The sequence below is a fragment of the Nyctibius grandis genome, chromosome 7 (assembly GCF_013368605.1).
Source record: "Nyctibius grandis isolate bNycGra1 chromosome 7, bNycGra1.pri, whole genome shotgun sequence".
Classification (NCBI taxonomy): domain Eukaryota; kingdom Metazoa; phylum Chordata; class Aves; order Nyctibiiformes; family Nyctibiidae; genus Nyctibius; species Nyctibius grandis.
The window spans coordinates 1,136,853-1,151,986 of NC_090664.1; the positions used below are offsets into that span (position 1 = coordinate 1,136,853).

Consider the following 15,134-nt stretch of genomic DNA (forward strand, 5'->3'; position numbering starts at 1 on the left):
GATCTAATAAAGACCAGGGAGAATCTTTTAATAGATATCTTAAATACTGAAAAGCTGTGTTAGAAAGAAAACAATACAAACCCTACCCAACACAAAGCCCATCAGGATGAGCTACTTTAACTTCCCTTTTGGGGCAAACTACATTGAAAATTGTACAAAAATCAAAATAAAAACTGCTGACTCCTCTGCCACCTGCCTAGGTTTTTATTCAAGTCTGAGTTTTAAAAATTACCCTCCCAGGAGTGGGAAGAAATATTATGCTTGGGATTGGAGATGTCTTCTGTATTTAGCTGAACTGAAACAATATACCACTTTGTGGATGCACAAATAGTGGGCACAATTGTAAGACTTAGGCAAAACCAAACCAAAAAGTCCTTCCTGTATTGTAATACGACAGTCTGGATTTCACAGCCCTGAAATAAGGGGAAAAAATATATTGGACTTAGGCAAACAACAAAAAATATTCTGGTGCTATAGAGATGACACTAGGGGTCTTACAACTGTATTTAAAACCCTTCAAATTAAACTATTCAGCTCAGCAAAATTTTAAAACTGTACCTGTTTCTTTGAGTTTGCAGACACCGACAGACATCTTTTTAATTAAAATGTACAAGCTGAACAAACTGGTTACAATCTCTTATTTGATGGAGTAATGTGGACTTCTTATGACACTTTAATCATGTAAAGTGGTTTAAATTGAAATCATTATGAAGTGAATTATAAATCACTATGGCAAAAGCACTCTAAAGATCCTGTGCCAATGTTTTAGCTGTTAAAAATACACGTAACTGAGGACTCAATTTTGTTTTCAAACTTTGATTTTAGGTTTACCACAGTGAATGTCTGGAGAAAAATAAGGTGAGTGATTTTGTTGTATTTAAAAAAAAATATGAATCATACCATTTTGTTTTAGGCCAAAGCATGAAGAATTTAAGAAGGCTGTAAGAGCATTTAAGGCAAAGGATGAATTTGGAATGGAAAATGGAACTCAACCACATTAAGCAAGGTATGCAGCTACTGTGATTTTTGTAGTTTCCATTTTTATGATGTAAATTAAAATTCTGAAATCAAGCATCTAAAGTTGAAGTTTTTAATAATTTGATAGTGGGAAAAATAAACAGGTATGAACATAATTATAAGCGATCTACCTTTAAAGTGAATTATTTCAGATGTGCCAACCACCACAATATAAAGCAGGAATGCGTAACCAAACAATGTCAGTTAATTAGTAGATAAAGCACATCTTGGAACTTTACCACACAGTTTACATAATTGTATATAGCATTTTATGATTGCAAAAGGCTTGACACTGCATGAACTCTTTGGGGAAGAAAAATAGAGAAAAAGGGTTAATTGCACATTCATGCAAGTAAGGTTAGGCTTCCAACAAATACTGAACCAACTTACTCTCTAAAGAGAGTTCCAACACAGGGGACAGCATGCAAAATGAAACAAAAAAAAAACCAAAACAAAACAAAAAAAACAACAAAAAGGGAAAAAGATAAAAACACACAAATTAGTGGCCATCAATACAAAGTTCCTGTATGGAATATAAAACAAAATAAAACAAAAAAAAAAGTATTTCAAAACTTTTATGATAAATTTTGTAATTTTATTGGGATGTCCAATGTATTTTAAAAGTAAGCACTTGGCATAACCTTTAGATCATTCTCCCATTTTCTCCTCCAAATGATATTACTCTCTTTTTCTAAGCAATTCCCTACATCCAGCTATCATGTTAAAGTAAACTTTAAAAAAAAAAAATAACAAAAAACCAAAAAAAAAACCACAAGAGTGATGACAGAATAATTCCTACAAGATGAGATTTGTGTAGCCATATGTGGGTGATAAAAAATTCACAATTCATGAACTTTTAAAGGATCCTCCTGATAACATATTGATAACTACTAATAGTTTTGCAACAGCAAAAAGCAGGCAAGGTTTCAGTGACCGGAACAGGTGGCCCCCATGGGCCATAACACAGGCCACATTTTCAAAATCAAAGTAACATCATTTTATGTCAGAATGCCCAGTAAACAAAGCAAAACAATCAACTAGAATAATTCAATGTAACATTCCTAAAGGCTTAATGAAAAGGTAAAATGCTCTTCTGACACATACAGCTAAATTTTGGACCATTTTCATTATCCTTCCCTGGCTCCCCCACTACAAAAAAATCTCCAGGGTAGTTCTGATATATGCATAGCTCAATATTAACACAAGAACAACCAAAATTACACCAAGCTGCTGTTCACAATTCTGTCATTACTTCATTTAGAAACCACTAATATTTCACCATGCAATCTTCTTTCCTCTCCTCTGAGTTAACTGTTCTTTTTTTTGGAATGTTTTCTCCAGTTTCTCTTTAACTGCTTGGCTTTAGTCTTTTCTGCTGGATTTCTGCAGTATGTGAGCAACTTTAATACAACGTTGCTGTGTGCAATGCAAGTTTCTTCCAAATACATAGTGTCACAGCAGCTAAGTATATTTTTCCAGCAGGAAAAATAAAGAGGACAGATCAACACGAAGTTAACCTATCAAGACTTCTCATCACTCTGAATTTAATTTTCCGTTGCAGCTATAAGGAAGACTTAAAAATATGTCAAATGTATTGCATAATCAAAGTAGTTTTTCAGAATTCTACTGGGAAAAGCCAATAGTTCTGAAATAACTACTTTGCTCTGAATTTTTTTAGATTATAATTTGATCAGTTCTGAAATATAGACACGAAGTGGCACAAGTTATACTCAACGTAAAAGATACGGTTTCTTCCAAACAAGTCTATAATTCAAACAAAATATGAAGTTATATGTTTTCCATATGATACCATTATAACTTTATTCAGCTCCTTATTTACCTACAGTTCTTTTGCTATGGTAAATTACTGCATATATGAAGCTGTACTAGTGACCCAGCTCCCACAAAAATGGTAAAAATACTATTAAGTAACTCAATTAAAAATATTTTAACTGTCTTAGAAAACAGAAGGATTATTCTCCTTGCTATATCATCCATACTGGGTCTTCACCTAGGTAAAAGCGAATAAAACATTGCATTTTCTTTTATACGGAAGTATAATCTCCACCTTATTTATTGAATACTACAATGACATAAAAATTATTCAACAGTCTCAGCTGCCAGCCCTGTCTATGAAATTTGAGGAAGACACCATAAGCTATGATAATAAAAAATACCCTGGAAAATAAGTAAGTATACATTTGTTATAGTTCATCAGACTCATCATGTACTATTCAGTCAGACCACTTTCTTTAGAATTTAAATTACTGCACCAGAGCCTTTTGTTTCTAATTGAGAGAAAACAATTACTCATGTTGAAGTGGCCTCTAGAAGCAACTTGACTTCTTAAAAATACTTACAAATTCTGAGCACAAACTGTTGAACTACTTCAATGCATTTTAAACTAACCTTTACTCTGTTTCAGTTATCTTGTGAAAAAGGTGGAAAATTATCTTGTTCAAGACTGCAAACTACATGGATTGAAAGCTGATACCATTAACTGCTTACAGAATACAGTTTGTGAAATTTTTACATGTGCAAATACCACTTTTTACCACGACTGGCTATTAATGTATGTTTTCAAACATTTACTGCAAGTAACAAAAACCTAAACATACCTTACTGTGAGGATCAGCAAACATTCTTGTGAAGATTTCACACAACCTTTTCAACTCAACACGACTGTCAAAGTGACAACAATATATTAGTCAACTCCTCTCCTAGTACTATTGGAACACTAATGCATAGCAATCAGCAAAATCAGCTGTAAATATTGAATCAAACAATCTAGTAAACAAAGTAGGAAAAAGCATTTTGTGTAAGACATGTAATGTCTTAAAAATGTAATGGATTTTGTCTAAAGTAAGACTTTCAACCTTGAAATGTCTCTTTAAACTAATTCATATATTAAACCTTTCCCAACTATTTTAACAGAGCAGATAATGAAAAAGGTATTCTTAGTAGCTAGTAGTAAACAGTTTTTTATTATTCTGAATAAATACCCAATTAAAAAAAAAAAACAAAACAAAAAAACACCAAGAGAAAGTAGAAATAAAGGCCTTCCATCAATACTAGATGCAAGCATTGTAGTAATCATTTGTATTGCAAGAATTCTCTTGATTTTAAATTTAATTTCTTAAACTGAACTTTTTGAACAGATCCTATACTCCAGTGGCCAGTAGTGACAACAGCTTCCTCATTCCTTCCCCCATCTTACTCTCACAGACACACACCCTGCTTTCCCCCTCCCCAACGTTCCATATTCTTTACATCATTAGCCTCTTTTCCTACTTCCCTTGCCTCACTTCAACTCTGAAATAAGATGTTTTTCTGTTAACAAGTCTTCTTACCTTAAAGTTCTCTGGTTCTTTAGTAAGTTTTGCAGGCCTAGAAGGCCTTCTTTTCTCTCTGACCAGTTGGAGCTGGCACAGCGATTTAGGACTTCAGCCACGTCTTCTGTCTGTCTCATATACGTCGGTATGCTTCCATTCCTAGAGCTATAGGACCTTTCTGAACAGGCACTTGATGCATCACTGTTGGCATCATCATCCGAGTACATCCCGTAGGACTCGTACCTCCTTCGCACAGGCTTCTTCTATTGCACAGAAACACCTCACATTAGTACTGATTTTCAAAGAGACAGCATACATACCCATGATCAGCAGAAAGGCCAACCGTTCAAATAATCGTGTGAAATCCTACTCTCTGCACTGACAAATGGCTCCAAACGTTCAACAGGTCAAACTGAGTTAATAAAAATATTCTAAAGAAGTATGGCTTGCGTAGTATTCCAAATATAAAAGCAAAGCAAATGCAGAGAAGACATACGTTTAAGTGTTTTACTTGTAAAACTACATAAAATTGCATTATAGGGTGACATAAAGACTGTACTGAAAGTTAGTTATTTCACTTAATAACTTTATATATGTTACAGAATATAAGAATCAGGTCTAAATCCACATATTCTGTCATTTTACCTTACTTTGTATCAAGCATGTTAATAGCAAAATATTAAACTATTGAAGAAGGAAAACAGTTCTATACCTTAGTCCGTATGTCTCCTAAGAGCTGTTAGCAGTAAATTATTGAAAAGAAACAGAAATTGAGAACAGGAAGGTAAGGCATAGCAGCATTGTGACTACTAAACTCCCTGCCACTGGAAAACATACAGTCTTATTGTAAATTTTGTTCTTAGCTCTCTGTATCTGATTAGCATATCGTGCATTGCCAGAACTAGCTTGCTAAGCTTCCCTTTCCAGGGAAATATTACATAAAATCTGCTGGTTGGTCACAAAGACTTCTCTGTCAAAATCTTTGTCTTATGCAGTGATATTTGAGCCTGAACACTTAAGACATGCAGTCAATTTCTATTTAAGTGTGAGATCTTCATTTAAACTTTATTGTCCCCCCAACTTCTCCATCTCGTTGTGTAACTTCATTTCAATATCTAAATTTTGTCATTGCAACAATTACTACAGCAATGTCCTACAAAAAAAATTAATTACATGATGCAAAATCCCAAATACCCTAAAAACAAAAACAAGCCAACATAACAAAACACAACGTGCCAAAGGCCAGAAGAAAAAAAAATGCTATTTATTCTTAAAGGAAAAACACACACCTCTGCAAAATAACTCCACCATTCAAATTTTGGAGTTGAAGCTAGTAGTTAAAAAATGGGTTTCATTATGTACTCAGAGAAGCAGTAGTGTATCGTTTGTGATTGCAGTGATTGTTTTCCCCTTAATTACCATTGCCATTTGCACAGGGTACTCGTTTTTGACTGAGGAATAACTTAAAGGATATCGCAATGCAAACTAGTCAACACATCACCTGACAAGCGAGCTTACTGTCAACAGAACAAGCACACATACAAGTGTAAGAGAATAAAGGGAAAAACAAAGACTTCAGCATTTTTTAAAAGGGTCACCATAAGTGAAAAAAAAAAAAATTTAAAGACATAGAATCTGAAATGTCAAGGACTGTGCTAAAGTAAAAGGTATAAAAATATGTAAAGATCACCATATTGCTGCACTGCACGTGTCTTATATTCAAACCACCCCTCAGCCAGAAGGCTGACACCCCTTTGGCTTAAGCAGTATTATAACTGCCCGAGTATTTTTCATACCATAAAAACAGTAACACAATCCAGAATATTTTTGATTTTTATATTACATCTGTCAGGACTCCACATTCTACCGTTTAAAAACACTGTTCTAAGGTGGGGGGGGGGCTTCAGTTTACTGATAAAACAAGAAGGGTGTTCACAACCAGATTTCCATCTAAATGGAGTCATTTGTACAGGACAACCTGTACATTTAGAGCATGGCAGGCAACCAAGCACGCAAACACTACAATAATAAAATGTTGCTGTTCTTCATCCTTCTTTTTAAGGGCAGATTCTAGCTAAAATATACAAATTTTCCTCTAACACTTATAGAAGCATCATGCTATTTTGGAATCAGGTAATACAAACCAGTTTCTATGAACAAACTCTATTACTTCAACAAAGCAGGACACATTCGAGCCTCAAAAGCAGTCACTGGAAGCATGAGTTTCTCCTCAGTTTATATTCTTTACTACATACTTTGCCCAGCTAAATTTGAATAAGCTACGAAGCTGCTAAAAGTACTAAAGATACTTTTCATGTAGCACCAGTGTGGATAAATCCATAGCACTGCCTTTCAAATTACAGCAGAAACTTTTGATGTTCCACAGACTGTTTTTCTATTGATCCCTACTCCAAAATCCAGACTGACTTCCAGTTTACTAACTAGCATTCCCCACTAATGTTGAAAACTTTCTGCAAGTTTACAATATCAGAAAGAGGAAAAACCACTCAATCTCACCATGAGCTCTTAGGTAAGATTTCACAGATACCTGATCTCTATGCCACTGAAGGCACATAAATTTTAAACTAATGTGCCAAGAAGACAGATTAACCAAGAAATCAATAAATTGCCAGACTAAGAGCACGACAGAGTTCTTCAGATTTTTTCCTCTGAAATTTTGTTTCTCTCTGTCCAGTCATATCTGGCTATGATTAAATTTTTTAGCGTCTAATTTGTAGTTTTTTACTAATGCTCCAAATAAAATTTTTGTTAAAACAGAGTAATAACAAATTCCTTAAAGCATCCTGATAACTACATAACAGGTACCTATAAATACGTAATGATATGCAACTAGTATACAATACCTGATAAAAATGTATCTGACTCATAGCATCAGTATTTTAAATTAATTGAAGATTTCAGCTTGCATTGATGTAAATGTCAGAATAGCAAAACACATGATGAGTTCAGTTTGGCTAACTGGGGCAGGGAGGTAGATGACCAAACCCCCCCTTTCAAAGAACAGTAAAGGTTAAGAAAGAGAAACATACACTCCTCAAAAGTTAAGACTTCTGTAGGGAACAAAAATTCCAATACTTTGCAGCTCTAGCAATTCGGTTTCTCTTTTTTTCCCCACCTAAAAGCCAATATAATAATGAATGACAAGTCTTTTTGCATGCTTTAATGTATAGATACCAAACATTTTAAGAGTCTGTGTCCTACACAAGATAAGTGCAAGATTCTTACCAAAGCATCTGCTACTGCCTCTTCCACGTCAGAACCTGTGTTCAGCACTCTCATAGCACTAACTGATGACGACAATCTACTCGACTGACTAATTCCAAAGCCGGTACCTGTTATAACAACAACAAAAACGAATATAAAGAATTCAGTCAGAATACCAACGTGGGACATTAATACCACACTCACTTTAAAAAACCCAAGCAGAAGAAAAGCATTTGCTTAACATTTCTAATAAATTATGTAGTGGCTAAAATACTGGTTATTTTCTTCTGAAGTTTTTAGTGGTGCAGCGAAAAGTAAGAAATGAAGTAAAAAAGCAGAGTCATATACAACATTCTATTCCAATACCACAGGAAAAAAAAAACACAAAACAACGGTTTTAAATGAAAGAACCTTTCCTTTTTTTAAAAATTAATATTCTTCATTTTGGGTTTTTGTTCTCGTTTAAAAAGAAAGCAAATACAATGGGAAGGCTATTAAGAGTGCTGATTAGAAAACTACATGCATAAAGAATGCTCTACAAATACTGAAAAATGGAAAACTACAAAAGTTCTTCGGCGAGTAAAAATAAAATGTTGTTAAGGAAGAAAAGGATGAACATTGGAAGGTGGGGTGGAGACGAAATCTAGCAACATAAACACATCTATTTGGATTATTAAAACCACAAAACTCAAATTAATATAAATAATGCTTTTTAAAACTCAACTATGAGAATAATCAAGTGGGTGGGGAAAAAAAAAAGTCCAGGATGACTGCACAGATGACAGCAAAGTGTACTCATCCTTCACCTGTAGCCCCATAAACATCAGGAGTGTAGAGGGCACCAGTGGATCTGGAGTGATGTCTGGAAGCTGCAATAACAGGATCATATAAACCCTATCTATTACCATGGAATCAAAGTGCTCAGCAGTTGCTTAGATGAACAAGAGAATATTTATCAAAAAGATCCAGCTTTAGCACAAGAAACTGAGTATTACACAGAAGGAAAAAGCTTCAAAGAAGTTCTTTGACTATACAGAATACAATTATATAGGTTTATGTACACTGGACATTTCATGCATGATTATTTTTAATTTAAAAGATTAAGAGCAGATTAAAAGCAAGTATGTTTAAGTTCAAAGAAGAAAAAATGCGTAGACACACATGCGCACACGCACAAACAGAATACTCAGGAACATCTACCAAGTTCCACTGATACTGGTCTTCCATTGTAGCCAACTCAATTCTACGCACTAGAGAATTGGTACTAGAGCCAGAGCTCACGTACCAAACGTTACCTGCAAGAAGTGACTGCTGCACAAACTGTGGTAGCAGCAATCTGTATAAACTTGAGTTCTTGCCTCTGTGCAGATAAGTCAACCTCAGTTAAAACTCAACACTATGCAGATGAAAGTTAAAATTATTCAATTTTAATGAAAAGTTTAAAATAATTTAATGCAATGACTATTTCACATTTGTATTGTTTTCTTTAAATAAATAAAATGGGAAATTGAAACATTTATGTTAGTTACTATAGCTCATTAAGATTTAAATTTATGGGAAGTGGGAACCAAAGATCCTTAAGGACTTTTGACTACAACTGAGCACCCTCCTCCTTCTGGCACTTGCATAAAACTAGTATTTTAGAGATTCTGAAGAAGTTGTCTCCCCATTGCTAATATTTTCTTTCTTAAACCAAGTCATTTTAAATTCAATGTGTTTTTAAACAATTCATCTTCTTTCTTCAGCTCACTTAAGTTAGACTTTTATAGGCACGTAAACGAAACTGGTTTTGACAATTTTAACTTGAATTCAAATGTCCAACCACAGTGACATAAACCCCAGATATAATCTTATAATTTAATAAATAACTGTAAATGCAAATATTTTTACACCTTTTGGATACATAAAGTAGTGTAAATAGAAACCAATAATCAAATGAATCATCCTTTACTCTGAAAAACACAGACAATTTAAGAGTCTGATTTGAATCAAATAACCCTGACATGGACCAAATCACACTTGGGGAAGCACACCTCTCAACCTGAGTGAAGTCCAAAATGATCCTAAGTCCTGTAAAGGTCCCAGAAACAACACTGTGGTTTTTCTACGTGAAGTTCTCTACTCCTTACACCAGGTACAGCAATGTATTTTATTTCAGACTAAACCTGCATTAAGTTGTTTAGCTAGGGAATTTTATTTTGCAAACAACACTTTGTGGAATACTTAGTTCTTCAGAAAGTATGTCTGAGCATGGACAAGGAGACAGGACAGAGGATGTCAAAACACGGGCATCAAGGCTGGTAGGGCTTTAAGTACAAGTAGTAACAGGATAAACCCTTCTATTGCTTTCCATCAACAAGTCCTTAAAATTAAAGGTACAATTAAAACTTCAAACTTTAGGCAGATAATTCAAGACGATCCTGTCCCCATGTGCATTTGAAATATGCTGGATGAGTTTTTAAGACGGCAAAAGGAAGCTCTGTATTGGATCAAACATCCCTCATTCCAAAGCGTATTTTCAAGAATATTCTCTGTAGCCCCCAATTGCATAAATTGTGCAAGTATTTACCTTTGTGGTTTCATTTTTTAAAAAGATGACTCAAAATAAGAATTATTTTAAATGGACTCAACATAATTTCTTGGCTAAAATACAGAAATTATACTAGTCTGATATTTAATATTAACATATGTAACAGAAAAATAGGCACTTCCATATAAGTTACAAATCACTTGCTTCTCAGAGTGGCTCTTATCTCCCAATTTTTAATCTTACACTGAGATGTGAGATCACATAAACTGTTCATACCAATGTATGCAGAGAAGCAATTATGTAGCATTTGGGTCACTTCATGCCCCCAAGGGCTTAGTATTTTTAAGCAAAAATTTCTGTGCTGAGAATCGGATGCAATACAAATTACATTCCCTTCTCCGTGTAAAACTGTCTCTAGCTACAAACACAGAGCTGAATTTGCCTTATTTCATCTTCCACTTGAAAACATGACATTTAATATTTTTGATAGATGTTATAGCATGCCATAAGATACAGCTGGTCCAACAAAACACTGAGTAACATGCGAAATCATTCAAAGAAGAAGTCATACTAGGAATCCTCATTTATTCCAGGTATAGCTGCTTTTTTTTTTTAAAAAAACACTGGACTCCTGTACATGCTACTTTGCATGCTCTGTGCTATCAGACAATTCAACTTATTGTATTTCCATAGGTACTTGTTTTGATATCTGAATACAAAAATTAAACTCCATCAATAAAAATAAAACCTCAAGTAGCATCTGTCCCAATGACCCATCTTATGGTATTAGTTTAATAGAGATTTCTTAAGATAACAAGCATTTGACCAAATATAAAATGTAGATTTGATCTCACAGGCATGCAATGGAAGTCAAGCTGTATGGTAGCAAAAGCAGCACAAAAACATCTGGAAAATACCTTCTTTTCTTTTAAAAATAAGGGTGTGTACTACAACAGTCTGCCAGATGTGTTCTACTAAAAGACACAAGTTTACTAAAGGATCCTGCATAATGTCTACTCCTAATTTATTTTCCCAATTAAATAGCATCCGGGCAAACTAGCATTAGTTATTGAAACAGCTTTCCTTCCATTAATCCGTACTTCCCCAGTAAAACCATGGCTGGCAGGAAGCACACTGCCTTAACAGGCCACAGCAGACCTCCTGTGCTCATCAGGAGTGCAGTTGGGTGCCTCAATTTGAGACAGAAACCAGGGATTTACCATTTTCAGACTAACCGAGATTTACTATTTTCAGTTTAACTCCTAGCATTACAAAGTCCTTAACTCTAAGCTACACTCGAACAAACAAAAGAAGGGGGATACATGCTGAAGACTAACTCAAAGATAACACCAAAAGAGATCAGTTTCGGGTACAAACTTACAGAGACAGTTTCATATTATCAAACAATCAAAAAAAACCCCAACATGTAAAGAGACTTTTATCAACATCTAGTACCAACTTCATAGTAACCTTGACAAGGATACATGGAGATGTGAAGCTTCCCTAATCTTTAACCAACAACATGTTAATTACAAGCTAATGTTCCTAGGCCTTACTGATGTTTCAAAAACAGGCAACAGCTTGACAATATTGCAAAATCTTTGAGGTGTCAGGCCAATAAGCTGGAATACTAAGTGGAAACAAAACTTTTGCTTATAGCAGCTCTAGGAATGAGGACTGAATGTGGCCATGCATGTGTGAATGTTAAAGCTTTCAATTCCTCTCTTGCTCCCTATGTAACAGCAGCTGCTACAACTACTTATCACCTGTTCTATGCAGATTAAAAGTAAACTCCAGACCTGTACTTTAGTTCACCTACTTGGATAAGGACTTTGCTACTTGCCTTGTTCATTTTTAGAAAATGGAAAGCAGCCTTAGAATACAGTTCTGCTTCAGTAGATTGGTCCCTTATCCACATGATATTTACTTGCTTTAACAGCAAAAAGGTAAAGATTTTTACTATTTTTTCACATAATACAGTGATGACAGTATAGCGAAGGAGACATAAAATGAAGTATATTTTCCTCTTATACACCAAAATGGTTCCTTGACTAGGGAGTAATTTTGACTACTAGCAGACCCTAGCTGTTAATGCAGGGAAAGGCAGAAGATGACAGCCACACTGTATTCTTTGCTCTAGCTGCTCAGTGAGAAATGGATTATCTAACTGCCCCCCAGCAATGCCTGCTGTAATAAAAAGAGAAACGCATAATCGCAAAAAACTTTCCAAAAGCAGAATTCCCCTTTCAAAAAAAGTATCTAGGCGCCACGTATCAGACACCTTTCCAGACTTGGTATTTAAGATAAGACTAACACTAGCAAAGCATTTATTTTTCAGCTGTGCAACCCATTCACACATTGGTCAATTCTCCATCGAAGTAAGTGGTGAGTGAGCCAAAGGAAGAGAAAATAACGGTGGCTGGCTACAAGCTAAATGAAGGAGGCACGGATTCGTTAGGTGCGAGTAATGAAGGGCAAAGACAGCCATGCACAACAAGGGGCTCGGAGTACTTACCAAGGGGTGGAAAAGAGCGGACAGGGCTTGTGTCCCTGCTACTTTCACGGCTGGCCTCCCGACTGCACCCCTGACTCACACTAGGCCGAGGAATGCGGCTGCCTCGCGCTAGTATGATTCAGGGTACAGAGAAACAGCAGCACAGAAGGGAGAAGACAGAAGAAAAGTCGTAGTTTTAATGCAATTCTTTTTTGCCGTAAGATCAAAGATGTATTTCTAAGAAAAGACACTGACGATTATGTCGTACTGTAAGTCATAACCGTTTCCACACGCTTTCTCGATTGTGCTGGATTACACTAAGTGTAGCCAGTTCAACGAAATTATTTCCTCACACAGCTAAAAATGGGGATTTACCAACTCTTTTCAGAATGGGTGAAAAACCTCTTGAAAAGGATGGAGAGGAAACAAACAATGAAAAATATGAAGAGAGTATTGATTCAGAATTTGTGCTCAAGATCAAGTTAATCAACACTAACCCAAACGAAAAAACACCCACAGCTTTCTAAAGAAGGAAAATGTAAAGCTCATACAGCTCAGGTTAAAATCAAAATACAAAATGAAGAACAGCAGCAATGCCATTAAAATCAACAGACAGTTTTCAATAATATTGTTTGTAATAAAGTGTAATCAGGTTATACCACGAGGTTTAAGAGCTATGACATTAATTTTTGTATCATAGAAGTACACACATGCACGCACATATATGCAGAAGACACACAAAAGTAATGAAGAAAATATTTGCAAAATGGTATCGCACTTTCATTCAATGTGAAAGAGAAGTAAGAAAGGGAGGTGAAGAAAAGAACAACTACTGCATCCTGACAGCAAAAAATTCAAGTTTCAGCTTAAATTTAAAACTGTCTTATATATCAAAGACTAGCCTCAGAAAACAGGCACATTTTAGATTTTTATCGATATGTATTCTAATTTTTTCATCCACTTATATCTAAACAAAGCGGTAGATATCCAGCACTTAAAGAAGGGCTATAAAGAAACCAAGAGTTATTCAGTGATTCTTACCTACTGACAATCTAGAAGGACTAGCTTCTCTACTGCATCCCTGACTTCGTGGGATTTTGCTTCGTTTCTGTGCAGTTGCAGGATTCACTAACACTCTCTGAACTCCTGTGTTCACAGTGGAAAGGGTGGTTGTTGTCAAAACTCTTCCAGGAGACCCAGATCTACTGCCAGCTGAAGGCAAAATGAATGAATATAAGTAACAGCATAGGAGATAAACAACCATGGTTAAAAAGAAAAAAATGCTTAAAGTTAGCAGGAAAGTGGTGGTAGATTGAAATGGTCTGGGAAAACTTACAGGGTAAAAATGGGAAATAGAAAACCCTGGTGCAAGTTCTTATAGCACATACAAAGTAGATAAAATTATCAATGCAAGGAAGCACTTGGCATGGTATTTAGCACTAGATACGCTCAAGAAAGCATAAATAACATTTCTAGTCTTCATCAACAGTTCCAGCATCCCTAACATGAACATCGGTGTGTCATAATAAAATAACATCATTTTCCTAACTTTTAATCTCTTCTCCCTTGCTTTTAAAAGCATTGGGTCTCAAAGCACTACTCTCTGCGAAGTTAAGTAAAATGTCACTGAAGACAACTAAAATATTCATGTTCATTTCTGTGGAGGCTACCCTGTAAATTCAAAGAAAATCTTCAATTAGTTTTGAACAAGCTAAAAAATTGATCAGGACATATTTAAGCGCCCTTTATTTTTACTGATCAGCACTTCCCATTACAAAGTGCTATAACTGTTCAACCCATTGTACCCGCTATTAGAAACTCCTCACTGATCCCTAATTTTGATATCTCAGTTATAGAAAATGTAAATTCTAAGCCCTAACAATGAATCCATTCTTCTCTAGTTATAACCAATTTATACCACCAGTTGATATATTGTTTCCAGCTGCAGAATTCAAGAAGTCTGACCAAATAAAAAGCAAAACATAACTTCAACCAAAGGTTAATTACACACAGATACAAACCTTTCATTAATCTTTTAAAAATAATCAGGTAACGTATGACCACAGCTATGCTATCAGATCTATAGACTTAACATGCAACATCTCAAGTGAGTTTCATGGGTTACTTCTTATGAAGCACATTTAAAAGTTGATTAAAGCTTAACCGTATGAGAAAAGAAACAAAATCCCAAACAAAATAAAACATACGCTGAGTGAAAGGGAGAAAACTAAAACAATGTACCATGCATATACTTTCAGATTCATTGTTTGAATTCAAACTTGAAATGATTATTTAGCAAAATCCCTTTTCCAAACTATGGACCTATTCAGCAGAAATGATAAATAAAATATTACACAGCCTGGAAAAAACAAGCATAACTTCTATAGTGAAAAATCTATAAAATTGCTGTGGTCTGCAAAAATTAAGGGTTTGGCAGTTTCTTCATATCAGGGCATTTCAACTGGGACCTGATATTACTATGCCTTCTTCCTAGCCTCCAGTATTTTATATCTCTTTAAAAAAATTAAAATATCGT

General features: G+C 35.0%; 1 protein-coding gene across 15 annotated transcripts in view; it reads right to left on the bottom strand.

Annotated features, from left to right (window-relative positions):
• CLASP2 (cytoplasmic linker associated protein 2) overlaps positions 1–15,134 on the bottom strand; it is a 145,769-nt gene that overhangs the window by 25,782 nt on the left and 104,853 nt on the right. For 8 of the 15 annotated variants that reach the window (XM_068404625.1, XM_068404622.1, XM_068404624.1 and 5 more), the window contains 5 exons: positions 13,640–13,810; positions 12,620–12,727; positions 7,596–7,702; positions 4,368–4,612; positions 3,636–3,699 (listed from right to left, as the gene is read on the bottom strand). In XM_068404625.1, coding sequence (XP_068260726.1) covers positions 3,636–3,699; positions 4,368–4,612; positions 7,596–7,702; positions 12,620–12,727; positions 13,640–13,810 — 695 coding nt within the window. The remainder of the gene's footprint in view (positions 1–3,635; positions 3,700–4,367; positions 4,613–7,595; positions 7,703–12,619; positions 12,728–13,639; positions 13,811–15,134) is intronic. The other 7 variants (XM_068404633.1, XM_068404629.1, XM_068404632.1 and 4 more) reach the window with 2 other exon arrangements.